Here is a 12,973-nt window from a genome sequence, read left to right on the forward strand (position 1 = left end):
AAGCAGGCTCCATGCTGTCAGCACAGAGCCCAATGCAAGGCTTAAACTCACGAACCTTGAGATCATGACCTGAGCTGAAACCAAGAGTCGGACACTTAACTGACTGAGGGCACCCACGTGCCCCTATAGGATTTTTTTAATGTGAGTTTTATGATAACTCTCTTAAGTGTGGTATTTGTGAAAATTTCCTAAGTGAGAATGTGAAGCTCATAACGCCATAGTTGTTGAGGAACTGATGAGAGAAATAAGCGTCTACCAGAGAGCTCTGTGGTAATGCATAGGTATGCAGTTTGTCTCTGCTCTTTTTATTTACAAATAAAAATCGAGAGTTTAATGTGGGACATCAGAGGACTGTGAAAACACATGCTTTGATAGGATGACTGTTACAGTTTGTTGCTTCTCTGACCACTGTGTATTTCCAGGAGGAAGTTACCCTATAGTCTTGTGTAAGTAGCAGATGTGGAATTTAAAGTTTTAGATTTCTATCCAGTGTCATCAAGGTGCAGTATGAATAATTACAGGGCCAAATTTTACATTTTATATTTAAAATGCTGAAGGCACTCTCTTATACATATACTCTCTGTGTTTATATATAACACTGCAGATTAACGTATGTGCTGTATAAACCACTTCAAGTCCACTGCTGTCCCCTTAAGGAATAATGTGTCCTGAATTCCAAAGAAAAGATTCATAAATGTTGTTCTAGTTCATATGATAATCTTAAACTCTGTGACATGCCTCCTCATTTCCAGGTAGAACACCATTCAAGGAGGCTCAACAGTGAATTTGAAAGGTGTAAGGGTTTTTAATTGGATTAGAAAGAATAGTGCAAATTACTTAATTTTTCTGTACCCAGTGCTTAGAAGTGTCCATTGCCACTGTAAAATATATTTGAAGGAAAATCAGTAGTTCATCTAAAACTTCTTATATCTTTTTTATTATATAACATTATTTTAAGAATGGATTTTAATAAAAGTTTACTGTTGTGAAAGTGGTGCCTCTGTTTTGTTTTATCTTTTGTTTTTTTCAGATGTTTATTTCTGAGAGAGAGAGAGAGAGAGAGCAAGCAGAGGAGGGGCAGAGAGAATCACAAGTAGGCTCCCCTCTGTCAGTGCAGAGCCCAATGGAGGTCTTGAACTTACGAACCGTGAGTCATGACCTGAGTCGAGATCAAGAATCAGATGATTAACTGACTGAGTCACCCTGTTTTGTTCTTTAAATAGGCTAGGAAGGGAGATAAAACTTTATTATCAGTTTCAAATAAAGTTATCTTGTTTTAATAAAAGGCTTTCTAATTTAAGGATGTGTCACTTTTATTTTATAAAAACATAACTGAATCTTATAAGTGATAGCTTCTGATGAATTCTGTGTAGGTCCTGAATTTGGCAGAACTATAGTCACAAGAGGTATGTTAACTCTTAAAGTTAATTTAAAGCAAAATTTCTTGAATAGAGAAAGTTAGATAAAAAATTTAATTCTGGGGCACCTGCGTGGCTCAGTGGGTTAAGCATCTGATTCTTGATTTTGGCTCAGGTCATGATCTCAGAGTTCATGGGTTCAGGCCCTGCTTTGGGCTCTGATAGCGTGGAGCCTGCTTGGGATTCTCTCCCTCCCTCTCTCTCTGCCCCTCCCCTGCTCTCTCTCTCTCTCTTTCTGTTTCTCAAAATAAATAAACTTTAAAAAACTTAATGCCAGTAAGTAATACATTCAGTTATGACAGGGAAATTCTGCATAAATTTTCAAAGTTTTAATTGAGATCCTGTCCTGTTGATTAAGTTTTCCCCAGGTGAATATATAGGAGAATGTATAAATCTATTTAAACCAATATCAATGAGTGTTAATTTCACCACTGATGAATATTTATATTTAACTTAATATTTATTATTTAATTTTCATCCTCTATATTGTGCCAGAAATTTTGTGAAATATTGGAAACATTAGGTTGCTAGTTTCAGATATGTCCTCCTGTGTTCTTTTAGAAGGAAACCTCTCCAGAAGTGAATTCTAATGGATATCACTTAGGAGAAGTTCAGGTAAATGTTGATAGGTTTTGACTTAGAAGTGAACCTTTGAGGTATGAAGAGTGCAATATAGGTAGCTCATTTATGACACATGTGCCAGCTCTTAGGAGACTGTTTTTTTTGCATTTGCCTAGAATGGTTTGCATAACACCGCTTTTAATAGTAACTGGCATATTTGTGGTTTTTTTTAAATATTTTTTATTTATTTCTAGGAGAGAGAGAGAGAGAGAGAGACAGTGTGAGCAGGGGAGGGTCAGAGAGAGAGGGAGACACAGACTCTGAAATAGGCTCCAGGCTCTGAGCTGGCAGTCAGCACAGAGCCCGACGCGGGGCTCGAACCCACGAACCGCGAGATCATGACCTAAGCGAAAGTCGGACGCTTAACCGACTAAGCCACCCAGGTGCCCCGTAACTGGCATATTTGATTAGAAGTTAAAGCCTGTTAAATCACAGACTACAGAGTACCAGTCATTAAGCTATAACTTCTTTAAACATGTTACCGTATCCTAGTGATCAAGAACACAAATTCTAGAGGTGGGACTCTGAGGTGGAATCCTCATTCTGACACTTGCTGGTTGTATATAACGAGCAAGTTACTTACCTTCTCAGTGCCTCAGGTTCTTCATCTGTTGAAAGGAAAAGATAGTACCCACATCACTGAGGTGGTGTGAAGATTAGAGTTCATATATGTAAAGCTCTTGGAATAAGTGTTTTAAAATGTCAGCTCTTTATTTTATAAGCCCCAAGTGGCTAGATAAAGAAAGCTGCTGTTCAGGCTTTGGTTTTATCCTGTAAATTCAAAAGTCATTACAGCAAAAAAGGGGAGTTTCCTAGTGATAAGTTCTGAAACTTATTTTCCTCCTTTTCATTGCTTTCCCAGAGAGGTTAAGCTGAATTAACAAGACTAGTTTTAAAAATTATTGTCAGGGTTTTTTTTTAAATCAAGGAAAAGACCACAGTTTTTCCACTTATTTACTTAAGCATTTCCATGAAGTGTTTGCAATATAAACACTGTGGTATTGTGTTACTACATGAGAACCAAAAAATGGAGCTAGCTAATCTGTTTTCACTTGATAAGCTGAATGAGGCAGAAAATAAATGGCACAAATGAGCAAAACAATAAATTAAAATTCAGATTACCATATTACAGAGATGGTAGATAAACAAGCAAACATTGGGATATAGGAGTTTTACTCTTCTAGATAACTAGTATTAAGGTTTTGGCCAAATGTCATAATAATTGAATATTGAATGTCTTTGTAGTATAAATTTCATTGCATTTACAATGTGGGCACTATGAAACTTAAAAATGATCTTGTATTCCGTTATATGACTAAATTCAATACAAAAATAGAAATATTTTTATAAAATATATCCTTAATAATAACTTTATTTCCAGTTCACTTTAATTCACTAATTTAGACTTTATGTATAAAATGAAACTGAAACTTAAATTTTAATGTCTCTTTTCCATTAGCCAAAATATTGTAGGACCTTGCTATAAGTGTATTTGTTGTTGAATGTAATTCTGTGTGAGACGAATCTATTGTCAAAAGGTATTTAGTTTGGCCTACAGGTGAAATAGAAATAATAGCTATTTATGTATATTAAGTCAGTAAAGCAGTTTTGTTTTTGTTCATTTATTTGATATTCACAACAACAGAAAGTAGCTAGAACAGGTGTTCTTATTAATTCTGTTCTATGGATGATGAATCAGGGATCAGAGAAACTAAAAGTTGCATGTGGTTATTTCAGGGTAGTGGAAGATCAAGCTTTGGAACCCAGGTTACTTGATCTAAATCCATTCTTTTTTTTTTTTGGAGTAGGCACCACACCCAACATGGAAAATCCTGAGATCAAGAGTTGCATGCTTTACTGACTGAGTCAGCCAGGCCCCCCTAAATCTGTTATTTTCTGTCATACCAATCAGCCACTTACACCTTTCTTTGTATTAGGGAAGAACAGTTACTAACTTCATTTTCTGTGCTCATTACTGCCACTGTTTTGGGGGAAGAAGAGGGTGTGGAGTGAGAAGAGTATTTACTTTTGGTGAAAAATCTGCTTAAATTCCTTAAACCCTTTTTAAAAAGTTACATTTTCAGTTTAAGAGGCTTTTTGCTTCATAAAAATAGAGATAGTTTTAGTCTATTATAAAGGAAAAGAACATTTGGTAAAAATGGATTTTTTTTACCACTTATAATACACAGTTAAGGCTTGCTAAATTATTAAGTCCCATTTGAAGTATTATCAGGACATACTGATGTTCTAGTAGTTAACTCATCTACTTAGGAAAGTTTATGAATTCTTATAATTAACATTTCTAAAAAGTAGCTGTCATGTTCATTTCTGTTGATTTATAGGCTTCAGAAATGTGTTCAATTACAAGAAATTGAAATTATTTATAGGGTAATTTGAGATACTTCTAAAATTTATTACTAAATAACTCAATTGCTGTTTTTTAGTAGTTTGATTTGAAACAACTTCAGTATCTGTTTATAAAGACTTCCTTATGGGATGAAAAGAATTTCAAGTTGATAAAACATTTATGTTAACAGCTATTGGAATGTTTCACAGTGATTTTTAAGAAAAACCATAGTAGGGATTCTTAAGACCTCTTACACTGTTAATTATTGAGGATCCTGAAGATTTTTGTTTATGTGGGCTGTATCTGTTACTATTTACTGTATTAGAAATTAAAACTAAGAAATTGAAAAGCATATAATAATTTTGAAATAGATTTAATCCCACATATTCAATTTCCTTGGCTCTGAAAAGACCAGAATTTATTACCAGGTACCTTGGTACCTATTATTTAGGAACTTACGCCATTAGTATTTTGTAGTTTTTGCTTACTACCCAACACAAATTTTGAATACTGATGGTTGTTGACACTACAAAATCCAGCTCTTTTGACCTGAGACCTTAAAATAAGGCTAAGTATTCTTACAGTATTCCCCAAATGTATTAATATCTGTAGATTTTATTGTGAAGTATCAAGAGTACAGGATAGAAATAACTGGCTTTCCTTTCTCTTTTTTAGGACTAACAGGTTTTATGATATTAGGTCATTATTCAACCTTGATTTTGATAAGTAAGCAGTAGTCTTACCATCAACTAGCTTTGTTTTTTATACATTATTTTTAAAAGCTATTCAGGTTAGGGGCGCCTGGGTGGCTTAGTTGGTTAAGCGTCCGACTTTCACTTAGGTCATGATCTCGCGGTTCATGGGTTCGAGCCCTGTGTCGGGCTCTGTGCCGACTGCCAGCTCAGAGCCTGGAGCCTGTTTCAGAGTCTGTGACTCCCCTCTCTCTGACCCTCCCCTGCTCATGCTGTCTTTCTCTCTCTCCTAGAAATAAATAAAACATTAAAAAAAAATTAAAAAAAAAAGCTATTCAGATTATATTATTTTCCACAACTTTGTTTTATTTCGAAGTTATGAGGTTCCATTTCAGACCTAATCTATGTTATTAGCCTATTTCCACTATTGCATACACTAATAAAAATAGCTGTAAACATTTATGGAGGGCTTACTATGTTCTGGCTACTGTTCCAAATGCATTATGTGTTTTAATTCATTTAATCCAATCCTATAAAGTAGCTACCAATATCTTCCTTTTATGGGCAAGGAAACTGAGGCTCAGAGGGGTTAAGTAATGCACCCAAGGTTTATGAACCATGGAACTGAGGTTCAAATTCAGGCAGTCTGGTTCTAGAGATAATATTTTAGCCAACCACTAAGCTGTACTGTTTCAACTAAACCTACTGAATGAGCTAACATCCACAATTATAAAATAGACCATACAGCGATCATTTAAAATAATTCTTTAAACTGCATACCACATTTTCCCTAGGAATTAAAACTTTTAACTATAAAAGTAACATGGGGAAAATTCCAACAGTATGTAAAATTCCTAATATTGCCCGTTTGTATTTCTTTTTTTAAATAGACCTTATTTTTTATTGTATGTATGGTATTTATTTATTTTTAATTCATTATCTTTAATTTACATCCAAGTTAGTTAGCATATAGTGCAATAATGTGTTCAGGAGTAGATTCCAGTGATTCAGCCCCTATATATAACACCCAATGCTCATCTCAAGTGTCTTCCTTAATGCCCCTTACCTATGTAACCCATCCTCCCTCCAACATGCCCCTTCAGCAACCATCTGTTTTCTGTATTTAAGTCTCTTATGTTTTGTCCTCCTCCCTGTTGTTATGTTCTTTTTGCTTCTCTTCCCTTATGTTCATCTCTTTTGTATTTTAAATTCCTCATATGAGTGAAGTGATATGATATTAGTCTTCCCCTGATTGAGTTACTTCGTTTAGTATAATACCCTCTAGTTCCATCCACGTGTTGCAAATGGCAAGATTTCATTCTTTTTGATTGCCGAGTAATACTCCATTGTATGCGTATACCACATCTTTATCTATTCATCCATAGATGGACATTTGGGCTCTTTCCATACTTTGGCTTAAATAGACCTTATTTTTAGAAAAGTTCTTGATTTACAGAAAAATTGAGAAGTTAGTATTGAGTATTCCCTCATATTCTTATACTGAGCTTTCCTTATTAATATTTTACATTAGTATAGTGCATCTGTTAATGAACCAATATTTGATACTAGTGATACATTCTTATTGATTAAAGCCCATAGTTTATTCATACTTCCATAAATTTTCCCTAATGTCATTTTTCTCTTCTAGGATCCTATTATACTACATTTAATTCTCATGTCTCCTTAAGCCTTCAATGATTGTTATAGTTTCTCACACTTTCCTCATTTTGGATGCCCTTGACAGTTATTTTATTTTATTTTTTATTTATTTTTTAATGTTTATTTTATTTTTGAGAGAGAGAGACAGAGTGTGAGCCGGGGAGAGGCAGAGAGAGAGAGGGAGACACGGGATCTGAAGGAGGTGCCAGGCTCCAAGCGGTCAACACAGGGACAGACACGGGGCTCAAACCCACAAACCATGAGATCATGACCTGAGCTGAAGTCGTATGCTTAACTGACTGAGCTACCCAGGTGCCCTGATGACCTTGACAGTTTTAAGGAGTACTAGTTATTTTGTAGGATGCACCTTGATTACAATTTGATGTTTTTCTCATGATTAGATTGGGATATTGAGGAAAAAGATAACATATGTGAAGTACTGTTTCCATCATGGATCATATCAAGAATAATTACTGTAAACATGATATATCATTGTTAATGTCAACCTTGATCACCTGTCTTAATAGTAAAGTTTCTCTACTTTAAAGTTACTCATTTTGTCCACCTTACTCTACTGTATTCTTTGAAAGGAAGTCACTATGTGCATACTCCACATCCTTGAGGACAAAATATCTATATAAATTATTTGGCATTCTTCTGTACAAGAAGTTTCTCTCTTTTCTTCCACTTCCATTTATTTGTGTCAGTATATACTCCTTTATATTTATTTTATATTTTGTGTTATAATCCAGTACTACTTTATTTGTTGCTCACATTTTTCTAGCTTTGGCCATTAGGAGCTCTCAGTTGGCTCCTGTATACTCTTGGTATACCCTATTCAGTGTGAGGGTTAGTTTTTTTCTAAGCTCTTACTTTCTGGTTCTGCTTCTAACTCATCTTATATGTTTCCTGCCCCAGTCCTAGAATCATCCATTTCTCTAAGCATCCCCGATTTCTTTTATTAGAGATCAGTATTAGAAACCAAGTTAAGGGTGGTAGGTTTCATTTCTTTTAGGCCCTTTGAGCGGACAGAGCAAAGAAATATATGTGTGTATGCTAACCTGTGTTAATATACATATTGATAAATATTTCTATATTAGATATAGCTACCTGTGTCTCTATTAAGCTAAACATGAATTCTTTTTTTTAAGATTTTATTTTCAAGTAATCTCTATACCCAACATGGGGCTCAAACTCACAAACCCAAGATCAAGAGCTGCATGCCCCACTGAATGAGCCAGCCAGGTGCCCCCAAACATGAATTCTTACTGAAGTATCCAACTGTAATCTACCACAATATGGATCATTATAGCGTCCTTCTCCTGTTTGTTTGTGAATTTCTATTCCAACAGCGAGATACCTGGTTCCCACCATCCACCATCCATTTACCCAGTTGTTCAATTCTAGTATATGTGTATAGCAACATCAGAATCATTAACCTGAAGCGTCATTGGAAATACTTTGTCAACCAGAGTATAATACTTCTGTGCATTTCATTTGCTTTTAGTATTAATAGGCTCACTCATTTCTAAGGCTACTTTGGCCAGCACCTTTATTTCTGTCATTAAAATTTACTGGGTGAATGAGTCATGTTTTCTCCTGAAGATATTCTGTTCTCTTTGCTTCCATCACTCCCTGAACTATTGTTTGCCTCTTCCACCTCCCCACCTTGCCTACACCTCTTATCATACATGGAATATTTGATGGATGATGGTAGAGTTTTTTTTAATTCTAAAAGACAGTTTTTCTTTCTAATGGTTATCTTTTTAACATATCTGAAGAATTTGTATAATTACAGGATGACATTTTATTTTTAAAAGTTTTTTTTTGTTTGTTTTTTAAGCTATTTCACTAGGGAGCCAGTTTAACATTAAGAGCATGGTTTCTATAATTATACTCCCTGGGTTTAAAATCTGGCCCCGCAGTTTCTGGCCCCACAGGTGTATGCCTGTTGTGCTGGCATGATTATGGGTAGCATTCCCCTTTTTACTTGCTTAGAGTGTTTTGGTTTGAATGATAAATCATATGGCCACTATTTATAGGGGGTTGGTGAACTTAAGTGTGCCTCAGTATTCTCAACTGTGCAATAGGTATTTTAAAATTATCTACCTAATTAGATTGATATGAAAGTTAAATGAGATAATACCTTTTAAAGTGCTTTTAACAGTGCCTAGCACCTAGGAACCCCTTAATAAATGTTAACGATTATTAAACACTAGGGCTATATGTAAGGTTACAGAAAGGGAAATTACATCAGAATATTGCATTTAAGGTAGTTGTGTTTTTAGACGTTTAGGGATTACTTGAGGGATTTTAAAGTTCAGGGTGATTATACCTTCTTATTTGCCTAGGATGGCAATCCAGGAATATGCCTGTTGTGCTGGCATGATTATGGGTAGCACTCCCCTGTTCACTTGGTTAGTGTTTTGATTTGAATGATAAATCATATGGCCACTTTATTTCCAGGGGGTTATAAAATCCTGCCTGCCTCCATCTGCCCAGAGTTGGTTTAAATGAGTAGAGCGGGCTGGGGGTAGACAGGTAGGGGCTGGGAAGGAGGGCGTACCTAATGGACAGGTAGGGACTAGGAAGGAGGGTGTACCTAAGGGAGCAGTACTGCTTTGTTACAGCTGTTTATGGCCAAGGAGGATGTAAGCCCACTATAACCAAGATTTTGAGTTTTCAAGAGAATGATGTCTCAATTTTTCATCATTGACAACTAACTCAATTTTTCTGAAAGTACACAAATTCATTGAACCATATAAAGATCTGTGTATTTTATTATATGTAAATTATATAACAAGTTTTTAAAATGGCCAGTTTAAATGGTAATTCTTATATGAGTTTTAATCTAATAATTACCTAATGCAAAGAAACAATTTTAATGTGGAAACTTGACATGTAAGTGCTCTTTAGTATTAGTTAATATATTAGACATTGTAGAGCTTCAATTCTGTTACCATATATATTAAAAAGCATGTCATAGTCGAAACTATAAAACAGGAAAAACTGACCTTATAAAGTTGCCTCAAAAGAAATCTGGAGACATATTTAGACTAGGAAAACTGAAAAAAGGTGGTACTATACTATAACTGAAATCTTTACTGATTATGAATTTTTTGAAGGCTGTATAAACTGCATATACTGATTGCAATGGTGCAAACACAAGTGAACATATAGTAGGCAAAAATTGTGGGGCCACTGCTTCTACTTAAAGTGTGCTTCAGAATCTGTCATAGTTTGCATCCCTGAAACTTGGTGGGAAATGGATTTTTTTTTTCTTTAAAGATTGTTTTAAAGAAGTCATTCATATACGTCTGGACGAACTTCTCCGTGTTTTAAAGTCTGTAATGAATAAGCATCAGAACCTCAATTCTGTTGATCTTCAGAATGCTGCAGAAATACTTACTGCAAAAGTAAAAGGTAAGAAAGCTATATTAAAAATGGGTTGGTGGGGGCAAAAAGCATCCAAGTGATACATTTTGGTCCATAATGACTAGAGTGCCATCTCCCCATATGGTATTGGTGTGATATATATCAGTAGTAGTTGTGTGTACTTCGACGTGTGGATATTCCCACGGAGTCACACCTAAAACTCTCTTCCTTTCAAAACTTAAAACTTACTTGGCAGGAAGCAGTCTAAAAATACTACCTGAAATAAATGAAATGATATTTAAAATTTTTGAGTTTTTTGAAAGAGTACATGCTCTTTGAAGTAGGTCATTAGTGTACAAAAAGTCTTTGTTTTGTGAGGACAATCGGTGCTGGCAAATGGTCATTTGTAGTAACTCCACTTAAAGGAAGGAGCTGAATAGAGAAAAATACTTTTTCTTTTTTTAAAATCTAAAAAAATGAAACTAATCATTTGTATGGATACACACCCACCCACATATGTGTATTACATATGTTAATGAATCAAGAATTGGGATTTATCTTCTAATGAAATGTCTTGCCACTGAAAGTGTTAGAATGTATTTTGCTGAACTACGGTATATAAGAAGGATTGAGGGTGAAGGGGGTACTTGAGAAGAATGAGACAGGGAGTTCAGTTAGATTAGTAGAAATAAGGAACTGGATGTGGATTGGCAGTCTGATCTAAGGCAGAAGCTTGAGTGTGGTGGAGTCGGAATGTGGTTGTTATAGAAGAGGCGAGAGATGTTGATTCGATGAAATGCGGGTTGATTTGATGTGGGTTGAAGGTGCGGACTTGAAAGGTGTGGTGTGTAGGTGGTAATGGAAGAGTAACCAACTCAGACTGTGCAGAGTATATAGGCTGAGTAGGAGATCCCAGGGACAGAGAAAGGATAGAAGAACCTGATGAACACCTACAAAGTAAGGAGATGGTCTGGAGAAAGATGTCATGAAATTTTAAAGTGGTAGTCAGTGTTAAATGTCATTTATAAGTAATATGAATTCAAGTAATGTTAATTCTAGAAAGAGGTTCACTGTGGGTAGAGTAAGGAAAGGAAAGGATTCTTTGAGGAAGGGGAATTACTTGTTTTGAGTCTCAGAGGTCAAGCGGGCATTTCTGGGTTGGGGTAGGCGGAGGTTGGGGACTGTGATTTGGGGCACTTGCACAAGAAAGCTGGATGTGAAGAACATGGTACAATTGGTGAACACACTGCTATCCAGAGAAAGCAAAGGGCAACTGTCAAGGGATGAGGCATGAGGACGAAATAAAAAGCTTCTCAATAAAATATGGTCCATATACCTGAGAAACACTTCCTCTGCTTTTTGACAAAGATTTATTGTGTTTGTGTGGGTGTTTTTCCTTCTGTATTTCAAGCATTGAAAAACATGTAGATTGCTTTAAATGAGAAACATGTATAGTTTCTGTTGTGACTTTTGAAAATGTGCTTAGTAACCAAATTTGTTTTTAAATAGATTGTTTATAAGTGTCATTTAACTTAACTTAGATAGGGAAATTTGCGTCTATAGATAGTAAAATTTCCATGCTTGGAAATAGCAACCACAGTTCATTCAATTGTTGTCAGTAGCTATTGTGTGCAGTCAGGATGTCCTGGGGAAGGAGTGTGCCTGTGTGTAGTTGGTGTCCACATTCCAGAAACAGACTTGAAGACAGTGGCCTCTCAGCTGCCTTGGAGATCTTTTTTCCTTTGAGGTAAAGCAATCTTTTGAATATTATCTCCCACTCTGACTGTCTTTACCCTTGGGATATCTGTTAGGATTTTACTTTTGTGTTGGGTGAAATTTAAAAGATTACTTTGTTGTGCCCAAACTTAACTCAGTTTCAGTAAGGCTCCATGAGACCAGACAATTTTTAAAATTGTAGTTTCCTTGGTATAAATTTATGTTTTTAAATAAAACCTTTCTGGCTCACCCTTATTGTTGAGGCCATGTAAGAATATCACTGATACCTCAAATGAAAAATATTCAGTGACCTGGAAAGTTGAGGTCTAACTTAAACTTCTTTAATTTTTTCTTTTAATGATAATTTAATTTTAATTTAAAGGCAAGAGGGAGGTAGAAACTGTTTTTGAATTTCTGTTCTCTAGCAATCTAGATGCTTTGCATTTGCTGTCTATTTTAATATTTTCAAAAAAACCCTATCAAAGTGCATCTTTTTGTTTCTATAAAAGGGGAAAATGTAAAGAAAAAAAGCTATCATACATTAGGATCAGAAAGCTGTTAGGAATGTGGAGATCATTTTGTTTTAAACTCTTGATTACATTTAAAAGACAAAGATGACATGATTTGCTCTGGATGTCTTAACTGTTGATGCTTTGGCAAATATACCAAAACATTAAAAGATAACATATACAGAATAACTTTAGAATCAGAGAGGTATAATCTTTTTTGTGCTACAAAGGTGTTAGTGCATTGTCTGTCCGCTTCCTCTGCATACTAAATGGATTGGAATAAAATTGGAATCTTTGACTCCTTTTACTTTTTATTTTAACTTTGGAATTTACCTTTTAATAGCTTTAACAGAGCATTTTAAAACCTTAAGTTAAATTAAAAACTTTAAAAGATAAGGTTTTCCCCATTCATTCTAGTAGTGATTTGTATTTCCTGTGTCTCCTCCTGTTTCCAAGCAGGAAGTTCAGTCTGAAAAAATATTTGCAATATGGTAAGAGAGATACAGCTTATTTTTGAAGTAGATAAAAGACATCTTCAGCACTCAGTAATTTATTATGTACTTAAGTACTTGTGTTTTCACTATTGACAATTATTTTGGTCAGTCTTACTTGTAATATAAATTAATAGGACCATTT

General features: G+C 35.0%; 1 protein-coding gene across 1 annotated transcript in view; it reads left to right on the plus strand.

Moving 5' to 3' along the window:
- Positions 1–12,973, plus strand: part of ARHGAP29 (Rho GTPase activating protein 29) — a 62,382-nt gene that overhangs the window by 5,677 nt on the left and 43,732 nt on the right. The window contains exon 2 of the mRNA XM_077746139.1: positions 10,026–10,160. Coding sequence (XP_077602265.1) covers positions 10,026–10,160 — 135 coding nt within the window. The remainder of the gene's footprint in view (positions 1–10,025; positions 10,161–12,973) is intronic.

Source organism: Crocuta crocuta, unplaced genomic scaffold, assembly GCF_008692635.1.
Source record: "Crocuta crocuta isolate KB4526 unplaced genomic scaffold, BGI_CrCroc_1.0 scaffold48, whole genome shotgun sequence".
Lineage (NCBI taxonomy): Eukaryota > Metazoa > Chordata > Mammalia > Carnivora > Hyaenidae > Crocuta > Crocuta crocuta.